The 20,570-nt window shown below is 36.4% G+C and overlaps 1 protein-coding gene across 8 annotated transcripts in view; it reads right to left on the reverse strand.

Annotated features, from left to right (window-relative positions):
• Positions 1-20,570, reverse strand: part of Nfib (nuclear factor I/B) — a 411,316-nt gene that overhangs the window by 31,420 nt on the left and 359,326 nt on the right. For 5 of the 8 annotated variants that reach the window (XM_013516299.1, XM_005388694.2, XM_005388695.2 and 2 more), the window contains exons 7-9: positions 10,053-10,187; positions 6,516-6,700; positions 2,264-2,429 (exon numbers count right to left, since the gene is read on the reverse strand). In XM_013516299.1, the coding sequence (XP_013371753.1) occupies positions 2,264-2,429; positions 6,516-6,700; positions 10,053-10,187 (486 nt within the window). The remainder of the gene's footprint in view (positions 1-2,263; positions 2,430-6,515; positions 6,701-10,052; positions 10,188-20,570) is intronic. The other 3 variants (XM_013516302.1, XM_013516303.1, XM_013516300.1) reach the window with 2 other exon arrangements.

A 20,570-nucleotide genomic window follows, 5' to 3' on the forward strand; every position in this document is an offset into this window, starting at 1 on the left:
GACTTTTGCTTTTTTTTTTTTTTTTTTTTTTTTTTTACACGACAGGATTAATGTATTTTCCTAGTACCAAGCAAGCAAAAGAACTAAGTTTTTGCCATACATTGCATTTATAGGTTTGAAGATATTCATTTGGTTTAAAACCATCAGATTAATAACAAATTCAGGCCTGGAGTTTAAATAGGTTGGCTTTTAAAAATCAATATATTTATTATGCCATGTTCATATACAAGGCAACAGAATTTGATCATGAAGGATTTTTTTAGGGAGACTTCTAAAAAACACTAAAGATGCCCACAACTCATCTTTTTATCCTGCCTGAGTAAAAGGCTAATGCAAGAGCAGCCACAGCAACTAGCAGCCCCTATTCCGTGGCCTCCAGGGCTCTTGAATTCAACACGTGGGCTGGTGCTCTGACGAGCCTCACCCGGAGAGGACATCAAGCCTGTGCGCTTCTTGCTCTTCGACTATGAAAAGGAGGTTTCCTTGGCCTCTTTGTTGTAATTTTATTATCACTTCAATGGCCACGTTCTCATTACCAGTGGTGCTTCAGGAGCTGGCACTACGAGTGTGTTTATAGCAAAGAAAAACTACTCACTATATTTACGTACGAGTAGGAAATGGACTGATGCAGCCATCTTTATACAATCAAGATATTCCTTTCGAATATTTTGTAACTTTACTAGTCAAATCAGATCCCTTTTGAACAACCTGTATGTGAGTATAAAAACAATTCATTAACAAACAGGCTGAAGGTACTCCTGTAAGTAAGTGGTGATTATTTGAGTCTGATCCTGCACTGAACCTTAAATATTAATAAGGTCACCATGCAAGTAGGCCAGAAAAAGTTTCCAGAACTTGGTTTGGATCATTTACTGCAACAGTCTTCCAACTACTTTGGAAAATCTTATTTTCTGTGCTTTTATTTAAACTGTTGACTTTGTTTGCTCAAAGATGCCACGATATTCACTTCGCAAATTTGTATGTTACTGTTTCGGTGACTATAATGTATGTAGTAAACTGTAAAAAGAAGTTTTGATTTTCTGCAGGTCTTATGCATCTATGCATTTGAAACATTTGCTACTGTTGCAAGTATCTGCCAACAAAGCAACTATTAAGTACAGCATTAATGATTACTGATGGGTATTACAAGCCTCTCTGGATTGAGTTATGGGAGCTGAGAATTTTGAGAAAGAAACGCTGAATATTCACTGTATTGTCAGTGAATCAATCAAAATATGGTCTATTTTTTTTGTAGAGCTCCTTCCTAGTCTTTCTTAACCTATCAAAAAGAGTCTTTCCAATGGCCAAGAAAGAGTCAGCCACTGGTTTTGGATCATGTACTTTTACACGGGAATTTCCAGAGCATTATGATTTCCTTGCTCTAGGAAAGAAAAGGCTGAATTTAAGACTTGTATAATTGTGGATGTGCATGCTAATTCCTCCAGAGGAGAACTTAACTGTTTCACTTTGCCATTCTGTATACCAGTTCTAGCCCTAAGAAGCTTGCAGTTTGGGGGAAGCTGACTGAAAATTTATTCTTTGTCTATTTCTGGGTATTCCAAATGAAACAGCAAAGGAATCATTTAGCTTGTTGGTATGTGCTAGATAAATTCACTAGCTAAATCTCTGACACTTAAAGTGTTATGGCCAGGATAATAAGTATAAGGTCTGATGTACCATGATAGGCAAAATAATCAAAAGGTTTAAAGGAAAAGTCGCAGGTAATGAAAGTGCAAGTACCTTACATGTGCCTAATGCTAAGCTTTCAAATGTTCTTGCTTGCACCTAACGCTATGTGACCGCTTCTAACAATGACATACCCTACAGTAAGGTAAGCATGCAGTTATCTCACAGAGGCCCTCATTCAGTCTGTAGTGGAGGGGCTTGATTCCTATAGGAATGTTCCAATAAGTAACAATTACGTGATCTCTCTTTTGATGATATGAAAACCTTGTGCACTACATTATGTTATTCAGGGCAATTTCAATGTATACCTTGAACAAGCAGGCATGAGTTATTGTTTTTGTTATAGCTCTTTACTCAAACAGATATGCTTCTCCCTTTTCAAACATGATGCACTGAGAAATTTGATAAGAGAGAGCACATGACAGTAAGGTCACATACACGCCTGCTAGCTCCACTTAAATGAGAAATCTCCATCTGGTAGGTAGCTGGAAAAGGTGCCATGTTTTCCTTCCACCTTGGATCAGATATCCAATGGTGCCTTTGATGGACATTTCTCATTTCCTACCCAAATACTTACTGGTTGCTGTAGGTGAAGCTGCCTCACCTTCAGTGGATGTAGTGATGGGTTTAGTATCTGTCATGGTCAGGGTCACAGGTCGCACTGCACTGGGATGGGGAGAGGGTGCCAAGACAGGAGTGAAATGGCCAGGCACTTTCCCTACTACTTGAGCACTGCTGTTAGGCTACAAAACAAAAACAGAACGCCAGGTGAAACAACCCAAAAGGCAGACATCTCGTTCAACAGCTCCCCTCGGCGCACGTGGCCGTGCAGATCCTGCACACTTTGAGTCACCACCACACAGACCTCCTCAAGTCCGAGCTGAAGGCCAACCAATGGTTAGTAGTAATAAAAAGCAACAGTATTTAGAGGAAGTTTTTCATCTTCAGAAGCACTTTGTGTAGATGATTTAGTGTTTACCACACCCCCCAAGCACCAAGGAAACTGGATCCCTTCATTTAGTAAGCCAGAAAGCTCAAGATTTAAATGCTTAGTTCAAGATAAAACAGACTTCCTTACGGAGCGGTCTACAGTTATAAGCTGGCAGTGCCTCGTTCTCTGCTGCTCCTTTTCTATGCTGAGTCAGTTTGGCTTTAGAAATAAATTCCTCCTTAATGATGAAAATCCTGACACCAGAGACACGAGTATGTCTAGGACGGGAAACACATCCAACTCTGTAGTTTCCATCGTCAATAGTCAAGGCCAGTTCTTCTGCAAACAAAAACTACAGCTTTCTCTTACACACGCAGGTAGCTCAGGCACACACACAAGGCAATTTAGAGTCTCCACTCAGTTTTTGCTGATTTGCTAATGCAAGCAGATAGAGTGAGATTTGAAGCATCGAACTTTCAGATGCATACAATGATAAAATATACTGAGGCGAACCGGAGGACGACCAAACGTACATTGCTTTTTGAGAAATTCCTCCATTGTTGTGCATGGAGAGTTAAACAAAATATTTACTGCTGACATTTGTGAGAATTAACTGAGAAAATTCCCCTGGCTTTGGCAGAAAAAGTATTTTTATCTGAGGTTTAGCCCCTTGGTGGAAAAATAGCATCTTTAGCTAGGAGATAAAATTGTAAGGGTGCACTGAAGAAATCTTCTAGACAAAGAATGCTACTATTACTATTATTATTTTGTGTGTGATACTGGGAATCGAACTCACAACCTCATGCTTGCCAGGCAGGCATTGTGCCGCTGAGCTATATCCCCAGCTGGGGAATGCTATTTTTGATTATATTCATGTTGCAATTCTCTACTGGGCATAAAAATTTGCTAGAAAGTATTCCACAAATACATAGTCTTTATAATCTCATCTACTAAAGACAAAGAAAGCAATGAAGCAGAATATTTATCTAAATACCTTACATTAAATTACAAATAGACATTTCTCTAGGAAAAAAGATAAAGAGCTAGAGACATTTCAGTGTTATGACTTAAAGATATGAACTAAGTCTTTGGTTGGGTTCCTCAGGGGCCATTTTCTTTACGTTATAAAGAAAATGGACTTCTTGACTATTCTGACTATTCATCGTGGGTAATTTTAAGTTATTTAACTTTACGTCAGGAAAACTGACCAGGGTTTTTCTCTATGGAAACCTATGGGAGAGTTATATCTTTAAACTAATTTTATTCAAAATACCCCATTGAATAGCAAGACTGTCTCACTATAATTGGTGCCGCAGTAATGCAATTAATCCGCAAATTGCTGTGGGGAGGAAAAGGCATCTCAGTTGCTTAACAATCAGAATCAGTGCTGTACTGGAGGAGGCTGGGAAGAAGCAAGTGACTGTAGTTGAATGGTCACCAAGCACTCATTTTTTTTTCCACTGCTAGTGCAGAAAATGTAAATATCAAGAGTTCTGTTTTGAAATACAGATTAGTTGGTTTTGAGTTGGAGTAAAACATGAAAGCTGATATAAGGTTCCTAAAACAACACTTCTACTGTTCACTAGAAAGACCTATTTTCATTTCAAGGAGAAATAATTGTTTGTTTCTAGATCAAACCACCAAACTCAGGTTATGTGAACTTTGCAAGTGACTGCTCTGTATATCTTACTGGACTAAGAAGAAGTCTCATTTTATCACTGATGATACACTCAGTATTGAATGTGATTCTGTATAGTGTTCACCAAAACAGTCTGACAGTACCAACCTGGAGCAGGAGCAGAATAACAATAAATTGAAGGAAATGCCACCATCAAATACGATACTGCTGTGCTCGTGTGCAAATGCTTTCTACTAGAATTGAACCAACATGAACTGACAGAAGGTTCTCCCGTTTAAAAGTAATAAAAGGGACAAAGAAAGAATTTCCAAACCAATGCAGAAAACTTTTCTGAAAGGCAGTGTCAGAAGACTGGGAGGGTTATATCTGCAGTTTTCTACTAATTTAAACAGGTGAAGCTAAGCTAGAATGCCTCTATCTTTTAAGTCTGCTAATAGCTCAACTTTTATACTGTAGATACGAAAAGAAAGGTCTTATCTGAAGATGAATCTAAACAGCATTAGGAAAGGATTATCCTACTTAGTACATTGCTCTTATTATACAAAATCCTGAGAGGATTTTTGTGCATATCTTTTAACTGAAATGAGAGTAAGATGCTTCTCTTAAAAACTGGATCTTTACCTTGAAAATGTAAGGAAATCCCAAGAAAAATATATAAACGTAAGGAAAACAATACAGGCAAATTATCACCTAATATGCCCTCTTCTAAAGAAATTGAAATATACGTAAAACAAGCACCGAATAATTAAAGAAATGCGTAACACTAAGGGCCTGATTTTAATTTACATAATTTTTCCCCTAACAGTGCTTAATTAAGACATCAGTTTAAAAAAAAAAATCCAACGGAACTCTAAGATTTTCCACACTGAATTAACGTTAAGGACTTTTAATGGATGTCTTAATTAGACTTTGTTATTCATGGAAATTCTACACAAATTAAAATCAGACCTTGTGTGCACTGTTTGCAGCTGAGTCTAGCAAAATGCTCTGTGGAACTGAGACTTCTTGAATCCGCGCTATGACAGCACATTTCATTTCTAAGCTGGTGTACTAAGAACCTGTTCTCTCACTTAGCTGTCATTAATAATACAGTCATTACGCTATTGTACAACTTCTTCTGAAAGACAAATAGTAAGTTTAGCTTTAAAATTCCATACTTAGTTCAGCGTATCAGTCGCTGGAGCTAAAGATAAGGCTAAAACATACCTGAAAGGACGCTGGATACAGTTGTTATTCAAAATATAATACTCAAAAAGGACCATTTTCTCTTATTCAAAATAAATATTTAGCAAGGATCATTTTGTTTCATTTAACAGTTAAGGCCAAAAAGTTTTTTTCTGACCTTTTTCATTAATTCAGCATGATATTTATATAGTATTCACTCTAATTTTAGTAATTCAACAGAGATAATGATGAATGCTGTGAACCCCGCCCCCACATTAAAAGTACCATAAGAAGTGGACAGGTGGCCTGCAGGTAAAGCAGCAAAGCCGAAAGATCAGAATTCCATCGCAGACTTTGGGTATTATAATTTTTGGTAGACCCTGCATTGACATAAGACTGTCCACTTGATTTTGGAAAAGTCTTTCATATCAAATCCCTATGAAGGGACGTCTCTGTGGAATAAACCACATGTCTAAGGAATGATGAATACATGTGAATCACTAAGCTTATACAATGAATCCATAAAACCGCTGCACAAAGTTGTTTTTTTTAAAAAGACGCTTTTAGTAATGTCACTCATTATTAAATGTAAGTCATGTCCCTGCAAAGAATATTCAAGCAGTTATCCAACACTGAAAATGTTTACATTACCAAAGCTTATTTTAATTCCTAATAGCTGGTCTATACATACAACCATTAGTTCTTTTGTGTATGTTTATCTTAGCACATACCTTACTCCTGACTGAAATAAGCATTTTGTGCCTATGTCAAACCAGGTATTACAGAGGTGTGAATTCCAGCTCAGAGCTTTTTTGCCAATGAATATTCTGCATCAACTTTCCCTTCAGTCAGTAAGAATCCAAAAACATTAAACCAAAAACATCTTCATAGATGCACCCTCTTGGGACAACACATTTCCTACCTGTCATGCAGCCACCTTTAAATAAAAACCTAGTGAACCACCAAGAAACTTCCTGAGAATGGACGGCAAGGCTTGATGCTGTGCCAGACACCCCGTGGGGCTGACCTTCCTGTCTTAGGGTTACCCCTGGCCCCTCGCCCTCAAACACGAATCTTGTTTTCTTTTTGTTTTACCTGGCTGGTTTGCGGACTGGATGGGTCATAGGAAGGTACATAGTTCTTCAGAGTATCCTGAGGGTTCAGGTGAGGAGGGTATCTGATTGTTGGATGAGAAAAGTAGCTCGATGGGGCTGGAGGGAGGATAGCTTGTGTAGGAAATGGCAGCGGTGAGGGCGGAGGTGGAGTTCGAGTTGAGATGACTGAAATTGAGAATACAGAAAACGAAAGATGGGCTCATCAGCTGATTCTCTCATTGCTGCATTTCAACCCTTAAGAGCACTGTTAAACCATCAAATTGGTAAGCCATTTGGGTTTTCCCCACAGTGTAACCAAGCTGCCCAAATAAGTCATTCTCTCACTGTTATTCTCAGTGACATCCTGCTAAAAACGGAGACAGAATCCCATCCTCGGGAGGGAGTGCTCATGCTTCTAAATCCATGATCCTCTGAAAAAAGTGTATCTTTTATAGGTCAACTCAATACTGTCTAAAACATTTCTCTGGGTAAATTAATTTCCCATCAAAATACATTCTTTAATTACAAGGTCTCTGTCTTCTTAAATCCAGAGCAAGTCACAACATGAATTAGTGGGCAAGAGACCTACACGTTTTCTACTAAAATTCAAACTAGAAGTGTAATCTAATTTCAAATAGGTCATTTCCCTATGCGTCCCAAGTAGCAGCTGCTCTTGAGAGAAGTTGACAATTAATATACGAAAACCTCACATTATGAGTAATTACCCAGTCACTGTAAAAATATTCCTGAACATTAAAACACAGGACCTGGGGACATTTTATCACAATGAAGATGTTCCTTTCAAAACTATTTATCCTACAACTATTTTTCTTTCTACTCTAACTTTGACTATATGTAGCTTCAAAGATACTAAGTTAAGACTATGAATAAAACCCAGAGATGCAAACTGAACTTTCTTATAAATTAGGTATATTGTTATCCCCAAGTCATACTTCTATTTTAATTTCTACAGGGAACAACTATATAAAACATAAACAATGTGGATAGTGTTTAATTGTAATGTTTGTCAACATTAGCATGGTCATAATTACTAATTTAGTTTTAGAAACATAAATTTTTAGTTTGAAAGATAGGGAACAGTATACTTATATAATTATTCCCTCTAGAAGTTTGAGGAAATAAGTACAAATTAGGGGAATATAAGAGTAAAAATTAGATGTCAGTTTCTTTTTAATATTTCCATCAAATCAAAGGAAATCACAATGTTTAATGTTTTATGGAACAGCTCATCAAACAATATGAAAAAAAAATTTTTTTACCATGACATCCAAAATATCATCTCAGATCACTATCTCCAACTTCACAATTATGTGGAAAAGAAACCCAGAAGTTTTTAATGGGATACTGATTATCCTAAGGAAAACTTTTAGGGTACACGAAAAATTACGTATGTGTATAAAAGAAGAATTATAAATATAATTTTGTAGTCTCAACTTCCTACTTGCCCAGGATGCCGTTTCTTTGAATTCTCTGGACTGTCATTATAATACAGATTCCCAGGCCTAAGCACAGATACACTGCAAAAGGACCAGCAGGAATGAGGTGCTAAAACGAGCCTTTTAAATCAGTATCCCATGCAGGTTTTCCATATGCTGAAGTTTGATCGTCCTCTGTCAAGTTCATTTCACAGCGTAACTGTACATTCCTTAAAACAAAATTTCTTATCATGAAGCATTACTTTAAGTATGTCCAATTGAAAGTATAATTTAAGGAAATACAATTAAGTAAAAATTGGTATCTTTTTATGTAGCATCTAAGTGCTGTTAATCTTGGCTCAATTTAAATATGGTTTTTGCTCACACCTGTGCACAGATCCTTGGGGATACATATATATCTATTTTTTCTTCATGTTCAGTTCTCTGGGTTTGGGGACCAATTTGTCCTTAGTAGTTCTTAAAGGGATCTTTTCTCAGTTGAATTGGTACAAATCAACTGCTCGTATCTCTGGGGAGGCTGACACAAGCGGAGGGAAGTATCTATTTCAAATGGAAAGTAAAAATGGCTATCTTATCAATAAAAGCTTTTCCTAGTCCTTTAAAAAGAAAAAAAAAAAGAAAAAAAATACCAGATAAAAATGTTTTCCTTATTTTGAAAGCATACATGCATACATATGCATATATTTCTCGCATAGGTTATTGCAAAGGCCCCGGACTGTCTCCCTTCCTGCAGTCCTCCTCCCAACACAGCTCACAGAGTTCCAGTCTACATGAATGACCAGTGCAATTGTGGAACCTTGCTGCTAAATTGCTTTAATGACTTCCCAGTGTTTTCAGAATAAAGTCTCAACAACTTCGCAAATACACATGGTTCTTGTGGTGAAAGATGGTTTGATGAAAGATCAAGTGCAATATTTATTCTAGATCTCATGTCTTCTCATACAAAAGTATGTTTAATCATTTTTCAAATATTAGAACTGTAAACTTTTAATTAGAGGTCATAATATATGGACAATACGACTTCTAAGTTAATTTTGGACAAATAGGCAATGTTGTAAATCTATGAAACAGTTCCTAATATTTTCATCTATCTCATTAGTACAGTAGTAATTGTAAGAATTCCTATTCCACGTTACTTTGCATATTCCTCCCTCAATTTCATAATTTCCTTAGTTTTGACAATAAAGATCATGCATTTCTTTCAAATATAGTAGGAGTAAGTACCAATATGCACTTGAAAACTAAACCTAAGGGTTTTGTTTTATCAGATATTACATCCTAAGTACAGATTGAGAAACTAGGTTCAATTAATTTGAAGGACAATGAATAGCCTAATTATAAATTTTTAAAGAGTGTAATTATAAATGTTTATTTATAAAACTTTCAATCTATTCTTCTTTAGGTCTTAGAATAATCTGTAGAAAATAGACCATATTGATTACTAATTGAATATAATTTTTTAACTTTTGAAAGACTTATTGTTGACTAAAGTATGAAATATTGGATACATTTTCTCATTTAAGATATGAGATATAAATCAAATGTACTTCTCCAAAAGATTTATGGATATAAAACAGCTGCCATAGAAAAGTACCTCTTTTATTTCTGCTTAATTCCAGTACCAAATAAGTACTGATTTATGTATAGAAAATACCATCACAGCAATGTCTCTATATATGTCAGTGTCTTTGGAAAAAGTCTAAAATAAGCAATACACTTGAAAACTTATTTTTCTCTTCGAATAGAGAATGGGGACCAATCCTGAAGTTAGTTATGATAACTATATACTCTTTTTTTTCCTTGAGTATAATCTCTTCAATTAGATTATTCAACAAGGTTTTTTTATTATAATCTGTCCAATGAAGGGAATTTAAAAACATGTACAAGTATTATGAAATCACACAACTTTGAAAATATTTTCTCATAAATAGATAAGAAATGTATTTTATCAGATCGTGACCCTCCCACTTTGGGTTGACAGAAAAGGTCACCATTGCTAAGATTATGAACTTTGCTCCGTCCCTAAGGGCTTCAGCCCCTGCAGATGAGGGGGAGGCTCCTCTGTGTGTAAAGCTCCTCACCACTGTGTGCAACTCCAGGTATTCCGGGATGGTGGTGCTGGGGGAAAGTGCTCAATCTTGGGGAAGAATCCTGCGGAGATGTGGAGCTGAACAATGGCTTTTCAGGTTTCTTCATAGCAGTTGGAGAAGACATATCTGCAAAGAAGGAGGAAAAATTTCAAGCGGCATGACCTTAAACTGAGGGTCATGACAATGTCATAACATTTTCCAACACTTTACTGCTCTATTTCGGCTCTTTTACAAAATCCGTACTATGGGTCACAGACCCAGCTATGTTAGAACTGTAAAATATGTCAGAAATGTATTCCACTGAAATTAACCAAAATCTTCATTAAAATTACCATCAGAATTATTCATATTACTCAGGGAATTCTGAAGTTCTGAATATCCAAGTGTCATGTTTCCTTTAGCTCCTTGGCTCACATAAAAGTTATCTTTACCCTGTCATTTCATTCTTTGGTTCAGATTATTCTGGGGGTAACTTTTGAGCTGCTGACTACATTTTCAAAACAAAGAGAAGATAACCTGGTAGACATGTGAAAAACAACTTTTGAGGATGCTGGTAAATATATCATGAACTTCTTTCATGGAAAACTCATTCACTTGCTTAGCAAAAAAAAAAAAATTCCTTACTTTGTTCACTCTACAAACATTTATGGACTCCTTTACTTGCCAGATAAAGTGACGTTCTTAAGAAAAATAAAAAGTAACTGCTGCCCTTGGGATGCTCACTGTCACTGAAAAAGAAAATCAAAACAAGAAAATAGTTGCAACACCTGAGAAGCAGTAAGTGTGTTCAGACACGGAAATAGATAACATTACCAGGACAGCAGCATTCAGAAGAAAGGGGGGTATAAAATATGCAAACAGATCAGCTAGTGGGTGGGATGGTGATATCTAGAGATAAAGAAAAGGAGCAAGTAGCTGGCAAGACGCACACAATAAAGGACGGTGGGCTTTTTGTCCAAAAGTCTGAATGCCTACCCTGACAGGGGAGATGCTACAGACGCGTGAAATATGGTAACAATGACAGGTTAGAGCAATTGCTTTATAGATTTCATTGAGGATGGGTTATCTACAACGGATCCAGAAAGCACAGAGTCACTTAAGAAGATATATTATTAATATAGTCATTCCATAAATATTTATTGAAGGTCTACTTTATTCCACATATTGCCGTCGTTTCTGGGGAGAAAATAGTGAAATGGATTTACTTTCTCTTTCTATAAAACTTAGGAGTTAGTGAGGCAATAAGAAGTAAAAAGCAGTTGAAGAAGAGTGCAAAATATGGCATGAAAGGAAAAGTATTCAGGGCTTCATTCACTCATTCATTCATTCCCTAAATATTTAATACGGCCAAAAGACAGATCATGAGCTACTGACATAAGAGTAAAGACACAGCAAATGCAATGGATAATTAAGCAAAATAAATTAAATTAATAATGCATGTGCAAGGTCATCATGTTAGGTAACTAAGAAATTCCACCGTGCAGTGAGTTGGAATAGGGAATTCAGCAAGAAATTCTGGCTGGCAAGAGCAATGACCCTGGGTTTAACAGCTTGAGTAGTGCTTTTTTTATGGAAGTTTATAAATTTATGGTAAAATGTTCTAGCAACAATAAGAGCTGTAAAATTTGCATTTTATTATCAAAACCTTAAGGATTTATGCAAGTGGACACAGTCATAATGGATTCTCATGTTCCCATCATCCAACTTCAGCAACTACCAACCCAGCGCCAGTCTTCTTTGATCTTTATTCCTAGCTACATTCCCACCCCTGCACTGCTCTGAAGAAAATCCCACATACCATGTAGCTTCACCTCTCAGTATTCCAACTCGCATCTTTCAAAAAAAAACCCTTTATTATATTAAAATAAATAAAACACCAAACCTTTATCATATATTTAAATACACATAATTTGCATTTAATCAGAAATGTTATTTGAAATGAGAAAAATACCTCACAGTGCTATTCATGTGAGAAAATAGTTATCATGCTTTTATCACTTGAAAATTTCCGAAGTTCTACTAACGGCACGCTATAAAATTAAACATGTGTACTCATCATGCTGGCATTTACTGATCGCATATGCTACTGAAGACAGTAGATCTCACAGTCAATAAGAAATGACAGGTGTGCTCATAGCCACAAGCTACAATTTGTGACTAACTAGCTGTCACTAACCTACTGGGACTTTCATGAGTCAGAGATCCTTTTCCTTTTACCTTCCTCAAAGGGAAAGAATGAAATAAAGAAGTTGCTCTTGAAACTACAATACAGCTACTGCAGAGGAAAAAAATTTTTAAACCAAGGTTTAAAAATAGACAAAAGTAGCTTCTTTCAGCTCTGTTATATCTCAAATGCCAAAAAATAATAGTTTCTCTTAAGAGAATGTGATACTAAAAAGCAGTAATACAAATACAGGGTGTTTTTGAGTAGTGGAAGTTCAATCATACATATATCAATTGTTACAGGTAGAAGGAACCTTCAGTTCACTCCTAATAGAGTACATAAACGCAGTAATTTTCCATTTCAATTTTTACTTTAAAATGACTCTTGGAAAGACCAACTTTCTGTTGACACTCTTAGGCTTACCTGTGCTTACATATAAATTTCAAACAAAATGAACCTGTACAAGTCAGTTTCTGAGAACTCTTTAGTACAAATAACAAAGTATAATATGCACAATTTTAAAACAACTAAATGCACTCAGAGTTTGAGAAGCAGAATAGTGTTGTTCTGGTTATGTCATTTCTGAAGAAAATCAAGGCAACTGCAACACCGCCACTGTGTCAGAATGTCCATTTAACCAAGCAAAATTTACACGAATCACGTTTTATAAAGGTCACAAAAATCAAAGATGTTTTACAGACATTCAAAACTATAAGCAATTACATAATTTTTAAATTTTCTTAGCCAAAATGATATGCAGTGTTTGGCTTTATTGAATAATTAATTCTTATGGGTCCACTTATTTCTTCTGGTCCACTTCAAGGCCCGCACCTGATAATAATGGCACCTTCTTGCTCAGAACACATAGTACTATGGAGGCCAACACAGCAGAAACAGAATAACTTTTATTTACTGTTCAAGATGAAAAAGGGATCACAAACTATCTCTTCTTAATAAAAGTTATTTAGAATAGTAAAAATAAGGTAGGAGGGCCCACTTGCCAAATGAAAAGGATTTGCTTTAGAAACAGGTAAACAATGGTAGTCTTAAAATGTAGGCTTCACTACCTTTGTTTCTCCATTAAATGAATTCTACAGCCATTAATCAACAACGAAATACTTCCACACAGCATATGAAAAGCACTATGTTTAGTACTTAGGGAGACACAGAAGTGAATCCCTTCTCAAGGAAATAAAAACAATTCTTTCTACTGAAGGGGGAAAATAAAAGGTTAATTCTATGGAGAAGTAAGGGTAAAGTTTCTAGCCATTGTATTTTAATCAAGAACCAAACTAGTATTGTTTGAGGGTCTGCAGTCTAATAAACCGTCAACCTAGAAAATGGTATCATTTCCGTTTTTAATTCACTCGTGCTACAGAGAAGAAGTTTGAGAATTGAATATATAGGAGAGATAGTTTTAAGTGACCTTCCTGCAAAGAAAAACAAATGCTTTTCACAAGCTACTATTCCTCAGGCAAGAAGAATTATACGTAAAAAGATTAAACTGAAAATAAGCTGAATCATAATAGAGCTGAATAACATACACATACAATAAGTTGAGTAATAATACATGTGTTATAATGCATAAGTTGAGTAATACCTAAGATAAGGAAGTTCAGAGGAGCGAGACGTAAAGAAATGGCTGATATTTCTGCTGGGAGAAGTAAGGAATTGCTAGTGGCTGAACAGAAAAATCTCGAAGGTCAGTGAGAAATGGAAATTTGCAAAGAAACTCAAATTTTACCTAGAAAGGAACAATTTGTAAATGAAGTGACTTCAGAATAAAAAAAAAAAAAAACTTTCCAAAACTTTGATCTTTTTGTTTTCAGGGTCTTTCTCCAAGCCTTTTACCTTGCACCTCGTTGAATAATTTCCTTCCTAGTCGTCTTCTCCAGCCCTTCTTCATCATCGCCAATGATCAACATGGTAGCTGAATCATACCCTTCAGCCTCTTTGCATACTAAGCTTTTATATCCCTTCCTTGTCCATCTATTCTATTTTAATGTTGGCTAAGCTAATTTCCTGATGGTCTCCTTGAGGGGCAGGAGGATGTGCCTCTAACTTTCTGTCATTCCTTGCCTGTGACATTCCTTTAGGTTAGAAAATTATGTGTTTCTACTCCCTTTTTCTACCAACAGAACAGTATCTCGTGCCTTGAGCAAAGTTATTTTGCCCTCAGGTAATCTGTCCTGGGAATTTTTGAACCTCATTAATGATCCTGTGTTTGTAGCTCCTATCATTTGATGGCTTTTCATTATGATCGGTTTTCACTTGTTCCATTGTGTATACTTTTTTAAAAAGCTGACTCATAGCTTGCCTCCTACAGAAGACAATTTTATCAAATACTTCAGAAAAATGTGGAGTCTGGGAGATTATGCTACTTGGTAGAGAAATTTTAAAAATATAGGACTGAAAAATCTTAAAGAGTTACCATGCCTAGGTATCTTATTTTAAAAACCCTGCATAGAAAAAGGGCTGCATGGGAAAATGATAGCTAGCAGTACACGATGAGCAATGTATCATAAGCTCTTGCACCTTAAAATGATGTTCCATAAACAGAAATCACCAGATAAGAACTCAGTGTAAAACAAAGAGAGAAATCAAATCAATCACTGAGTGAGTGCCCAGTAAGTATAAAGAATTACAGCTACACATAGGTTTAAGATGCTAAACAAGACCACTTGGTCCCTATCCTGGTAAGGTTTACAGTTCAGCAGGGAAAGTAGGTACTACAGGCAAAAATTCATTAAATAGATGCAATTGCAATAAATACAGGATTAGATTATAGAAAGGATTATTTTTAATGGCAGAAAATTAGAGAGGCTGGTTTTTAAAAGGAAAATTGATGGTGCGATGCTTCAGTGTCTACACCTGTGTTTATATCCATGATTGAAAAATTAGTTATGGCTATAAAACTAATTGTGTAGTGAGATACATTATAACAGATCACCAAACAAGAGAAAGTCCAAGCGAGCAACCGGTAAACGTTAGTTCATGCAGATTTCAGGAGATTTTTAAATGAGTATCTTGCAAAATTAAATTATATAATTTTTATTAGCTATACTATAATTTTTGCCATACATGCACGCACGCACACGTATTTCACCCTCATGGGTCATTCATTACATGGCTTCACTTCAAAGGGATGAAGGCTCAAGCAAAGACTTAGATCAACTCATCTCCCAACAAGGTAATTTCATCTACAAAAGAGTGCTGTAGTGAAACACAGCGTATGTACCGGCTCATTGGCAGCTTGCACAAATGGCGCTCCAGATGTATATCTGCTCAAGTCAGCCCAAGGCAACAATTTTGATCAATTCTAATGTGATAAAATGCTGCAGGGAAAGTGTGCAGAAACGTGTTTACGTCAGCCCTTAATTAAACTGTTGTTCACTTCCAAAGAACCTTAGGAAACACTAATGAGACATGAGTTTTGGCAATTTCTTCATCAAAGCAGAGACCCTTTCCTCAGTCTGTAGCAGCCTGTCATCCAAGTCGCTCCTGGGATAAATGTCACATGGCGCTCCAGTCAGTTAGCCACCTGTTAGCAGAACTTCAGTGAAGTCAGCTAGGATCTAGGGCAAGCTCCAGCAGCTACCCCAACACCTGCCCGTCAGGGACACCTGCTCCTTTTTGACATACAGCAGAGCGGCACGTTAGCTCTTCCAATATGCTTGAGTAGATCAAGGTTACAAATCAGAGTTCTATAGCTTACGTAGAACACACATCATTTTCTCTTTAAAATATTTCTATTCTTCTCCATAGCTGTTTCAAACTAGTTATGTAAGAATACACAGGAATTCTGGAATTCCTGGAAGCTATTACTTTTAGCATACCATAACTGTAAAATGAAATATATTAATAATGGTGCAAGTCCTATAATTTAGAAAAACCTATTTTTTCTCTGACTGAAAAGTAAATTTCCTTAAAAGAGTTTAAAGTCCAATTCTTTTACATTTTCCTAAACTGTCTTCCTTGCTTGCGTGTCACACTTGTGAACAAATTTAAATGAACTCCACAGTCACAAGTTAACATTTGCTGGCCACACTTACTTACAACTATCCAATGTTACGGTATGTTCTATTGCTATATTGCTCAGGACTTAAAAAACTATAACCATTCTTTGTTCCTTACATTATCAAAATGCTGAACATTTCACAGGATTCCCCCTCCACCACTCTCAATTTTGTCCTGGAAGAAAAATCAAGGTGCAATGACAAAAGATGGAAAACTTCTACTACCTTTGGCCACCTGGTATGACAAAGAACAACAGAGAAGATCAGAGAAGATCAGAGAAGGAAAGCATACCTGAGGGGGTTGACAAGATTTTATTATACTGACAAGTCTCACTAAGTTATTGGCCCCTCCTAGTTTTCCAGTGTCCTTTATATTTTGAATTTTTATAGGTTTCTACAGAGTTTTATAGGTTTACAAAAACTCTAGGGATTGAAAATCTCTTCAGAGACCAAATGTATTGCTGGGTAGAGGCAAAGATGGTCAGCACATCCATTACTCCATGGAACCCGCCAAGTAACATGCAGCGCTAAACATGAAAAGTGAGCTTTGGCTAAACTGGAGCACTTCTGCATTCCATTAGCATGTGCAGCAGAAACTGAAGACAATATAAAAAAGATGAACAATCTGCATAAAGTAATAATGTTACTTAAAATAAATGAACTAATAAATGAGAAGCTACCAAATCAAGTGTGTGGGATATGTTCTGGAGCTGAAATCCCGTATTTTTACTCCAGGTCACAAATCAAGAGCAAGCCTAGAGACAAGAAAACAGCTTGGGCCCTGCGCCCAGGGGACAAGGAGAAAGCAGAGCTGATCCATCAACTCACTGCTAAAAGAAAGCACAGCTTCTCTTCCTCTGCATTTGCCGTGAAGCAGATAATGTTGAGGCCGAGGACCCGTTACAGTTTGTTTACAGCGGCACAGAGGTTACGCAAAATACCACAATCATCAAGACTAGATCCAGGCAGTGTCTTGCCTGCCTGCTACTTCAGAACCCAGCCCAAAGCTTTCATGTATTTACTTCTGAGTTTCTCGTGGAGACTAAGGCCCATCCTTATTTTAACAAGTTTTACCTGCAGAAGAAGGGCTGATGTTAGTAAATGTACCCTGGAGGAGGAAGGAGAGATCAAGCAGGCTCTGCCTTTACTTGAAAGCCCTGAACATTCCCCTAGGTCCTATTTCAATTTCTCCATTTCCTGCTCAGTAACACAGAGCTAGCCAGGTGTCTAGGGAGAGAAAATGCGGTGTGATCCCTGCTGGCTTCAATGAAATATGAATGATGAAAAGAGGTGCATGGATATGGGGTCACAAGGCTATAGAAAATGTTCTATAAATATACTACAAGGATGTGCTTCAAAATTGCTTATAGAACCATGTGCTTTGTTTAAATTACTGTTCCCATGATCGCAGAGTTAAGTCATTCATGCAGGGCTACTGGGAATGTAAATCAGTAAGATCTTTCTAGATTCCATACTAGTATTTACCAAAAGCCTTAGACATGGACGTAAGGTTTAACTCAATAATTCAATAGTAGGAACACATTTATGCCTTCAAAACAATTTCACTGAGCTTCTACTTGGTGACTTGGTGGCAACCAATATGCTAGGGGCTGGGTACCTTGAAAGGAACTAGACAGTACTGAGCTCATTATCTACACAAAAAGACCTATGTGCAATAACATTTACTGTATATTCCTGCAGTAAGTCTCTGACTTATAAGTTCGAGTTGTGAACTTTCATACGTGCATTTTATAAGACTCACTTCGTCAGGTTACAAACCAATCCCATTTAAGAACATTCTCCCAAAACGTAATTCATTTGTAAGTTGAGGACTTACTGTAATGTAAAAACTCAGAAACTACCTAAAAATCCATGCAAAAAGCACAAATTTAAAACTTTATGGTATAGGCAAACAGTGGCCTATTGTGCAGTTACTATGAAACATTAACTGAAAGACAAAAAGGAAAATAATTTACAAAATAGCATGTATCATCTTAGGCCAATTTAGTGTCAAAATATAAGGATCAGAATATGTAGGAAATGTAGACAAAAATGCACAGAAAAACAGACTAACATAATATTATCAGATACTAATAGAAGTTACCACTAGGTGATGAGATTATAAATAATTTTTTTCTTATTTACATTTGACAGTCCATTTCTCCAAATTTCCCACAAGTAATAAATATCATAAAAATTCTAAAATGCATATTTTGGGGGAAATGCTGCCTGTAGCTTCACAGAATATTATAAATAATTCTCAATACTGAGTTGATGATACTGGGTCTGGTTACATCTTCAACATTACACTCTGTGGAGGGAATCTTGTGTGTTGCAAAGATGTAAAATGAAAGGTTTAAATGTGACAAGTGCAATTTAGTTAGCTCAAGACAAAACAACGTCTTTCTAAATACAATACAGCAAGGAGACTATCTGAGTATCTGTTCTAAGAAGTCTTCTGGAAGTAAAATTTTATAATTGTGTGGCAAATGTGAAAAAGTCCTTCCCACACACTCCAAATTAACAAAAAGCTCTGAATGTTATGACAAGACATATGGACTTAATCCTACTACAGGAGTTTGAGGATGCCACCAGATGATTCAGAGAATAATTAGCTGCCATGAAAGAACACGCGCGCGCGCGCACACACACACACCTGTATCACACTCTAAAATAGCTCTAGGAAAAATGACAAAAAAGATGTAAGATGTCTTCTTCAATTAGAGTTCTCAATCTTTTAAAAAATTAAATCAATTCTTTTTTAAAAAGAGAAAATATAGTAGCCTTTGTGCTAAATAAATGAACTCTCTTTTTTTTGTTGTTTTTGTTTTTTGCCAGTACCGGGAATCGAACTCATGACCTTGCGCTTGCCAGGCAGGCGCTGTGCCACTGAGCTAAATCCCCAGCCCCTGTGAATTCTTTAATTACTGAATTATTTAACTACATTTGACTTTATTTCTGTACTCTTCAAAAATATTTCACGATGCTTGATCTGTTGTGTATTTTAACCCAAGCAGAGTCAAGTAGCATGTTACTACAAGCTTCTTTTTTTTAATCACACTTCTATAAAAGAAAAAAAGGTCTCCAGGCTACACCTACACCCAATACGAAGTTAAAGCTCAAACCTCTTTGAAGTTCACAAACCCTTTCCAGAGACAGTTAAAAAAATTATTGAATAATGAGGAATGGTGTTAAAAGAATGAATACTGAATGAACTGCTTTTAAAAACCGTTCAAAATGCTTCTGCCCATCAGCAATTTCATTTTAACAGAAACAAGATCGGGTCTGGAGTAATGTCAGTAAACACAATTTGAAAGGAGGGAAAAAACACTGAATGATTATGCAGGATTTGGAGCATATTTTAGTCACTTATTAAACATCGGCGTAGGTAAAGAGCTGCTATCCACCGCTCTCTGGGGAAAAACTCTTGGCGATGGAGGTTTATTAGTGTTCAGCATCTGAGAGCTGCGGACTATAAAATAAAATCAATACTGTAACCTTAGCTGTAAAAGTCAGAAAGATACTGGAAGAGCCCTAATTTAACAAGATTACGGATGAGCTTCCAGAGGAGAACATTTGGGGGAAAGGCCTGCGTTCAGAAACATTCACGCTACGAGACATCTCGAGGGTTCTGCAGTTAGTGCTGCTGTTGTTATCCACACTGCTAACAGGGTTGGTTTAACTCATATGTTATTTTAGCGGACTTACAGGAAAGTCCTAGAAATTATCTGAAATCTATTTCAAATAAAACCATTAAAGTGAGCCAATGAACTAACTACTTGAGAAAAATTATGATTTGATGTGGTCTAGCAATGTCAAAAAAAATTCCCGAAAACTTTTAAGGTGGTCAGCTCAGTAAGTCAATGTAAATACGATTACTCTGAACAGTACCTGTTTCTCTTCATGGCAAAGTCATCCAAACTGGCACAAATTGGAGTTTTAAGTTCACCCTAAACCTGTATCTTTCCTCCAACAAATATAAATGAAGAAAAAAAAAGCACATTCTATCAAGGAAATTACTACAATGGCATATTTATTAACCTAATGGTTTTAGAAATCACGTGAAATTGATCAGTAACAAAACCTCTATTTAGTAATGGACCAATTACATTTGTGAGATAATGTCAATGAAACAGAATATTGTCACAGGATAATGGTCTCCTATTGCTACGTCCCAAGTCATTTAGAGAAAATAAATGTTGCCGTCTGGCTGAGTTATTTGTTTTCAAAGGAGGAGACACTGATCCCATAACAAGGTTCTGTTATAATAACTCAGTCTCTATCAATCATTTGCTGTACACCAGAACGATACGGAACAGAACATGTACT

The sequence above is a fragment of the Chinchilla lanigera genome, unplaced genomic scaffold (genome assembly GCF_000276665.1).
Source record: "Chinchilla lanigera isolate Chin_1 unplaced genomic scaffold, ChiLan1.0 scaffold00033, whole genome shotgun sequence".
Classification (NCBI taxonomy): Eukaryota; Metazoa; Chordata; class Mammalia; order Rodentia; family Chinchillidae; genus Chinchilla; species Chinchilla lanigera.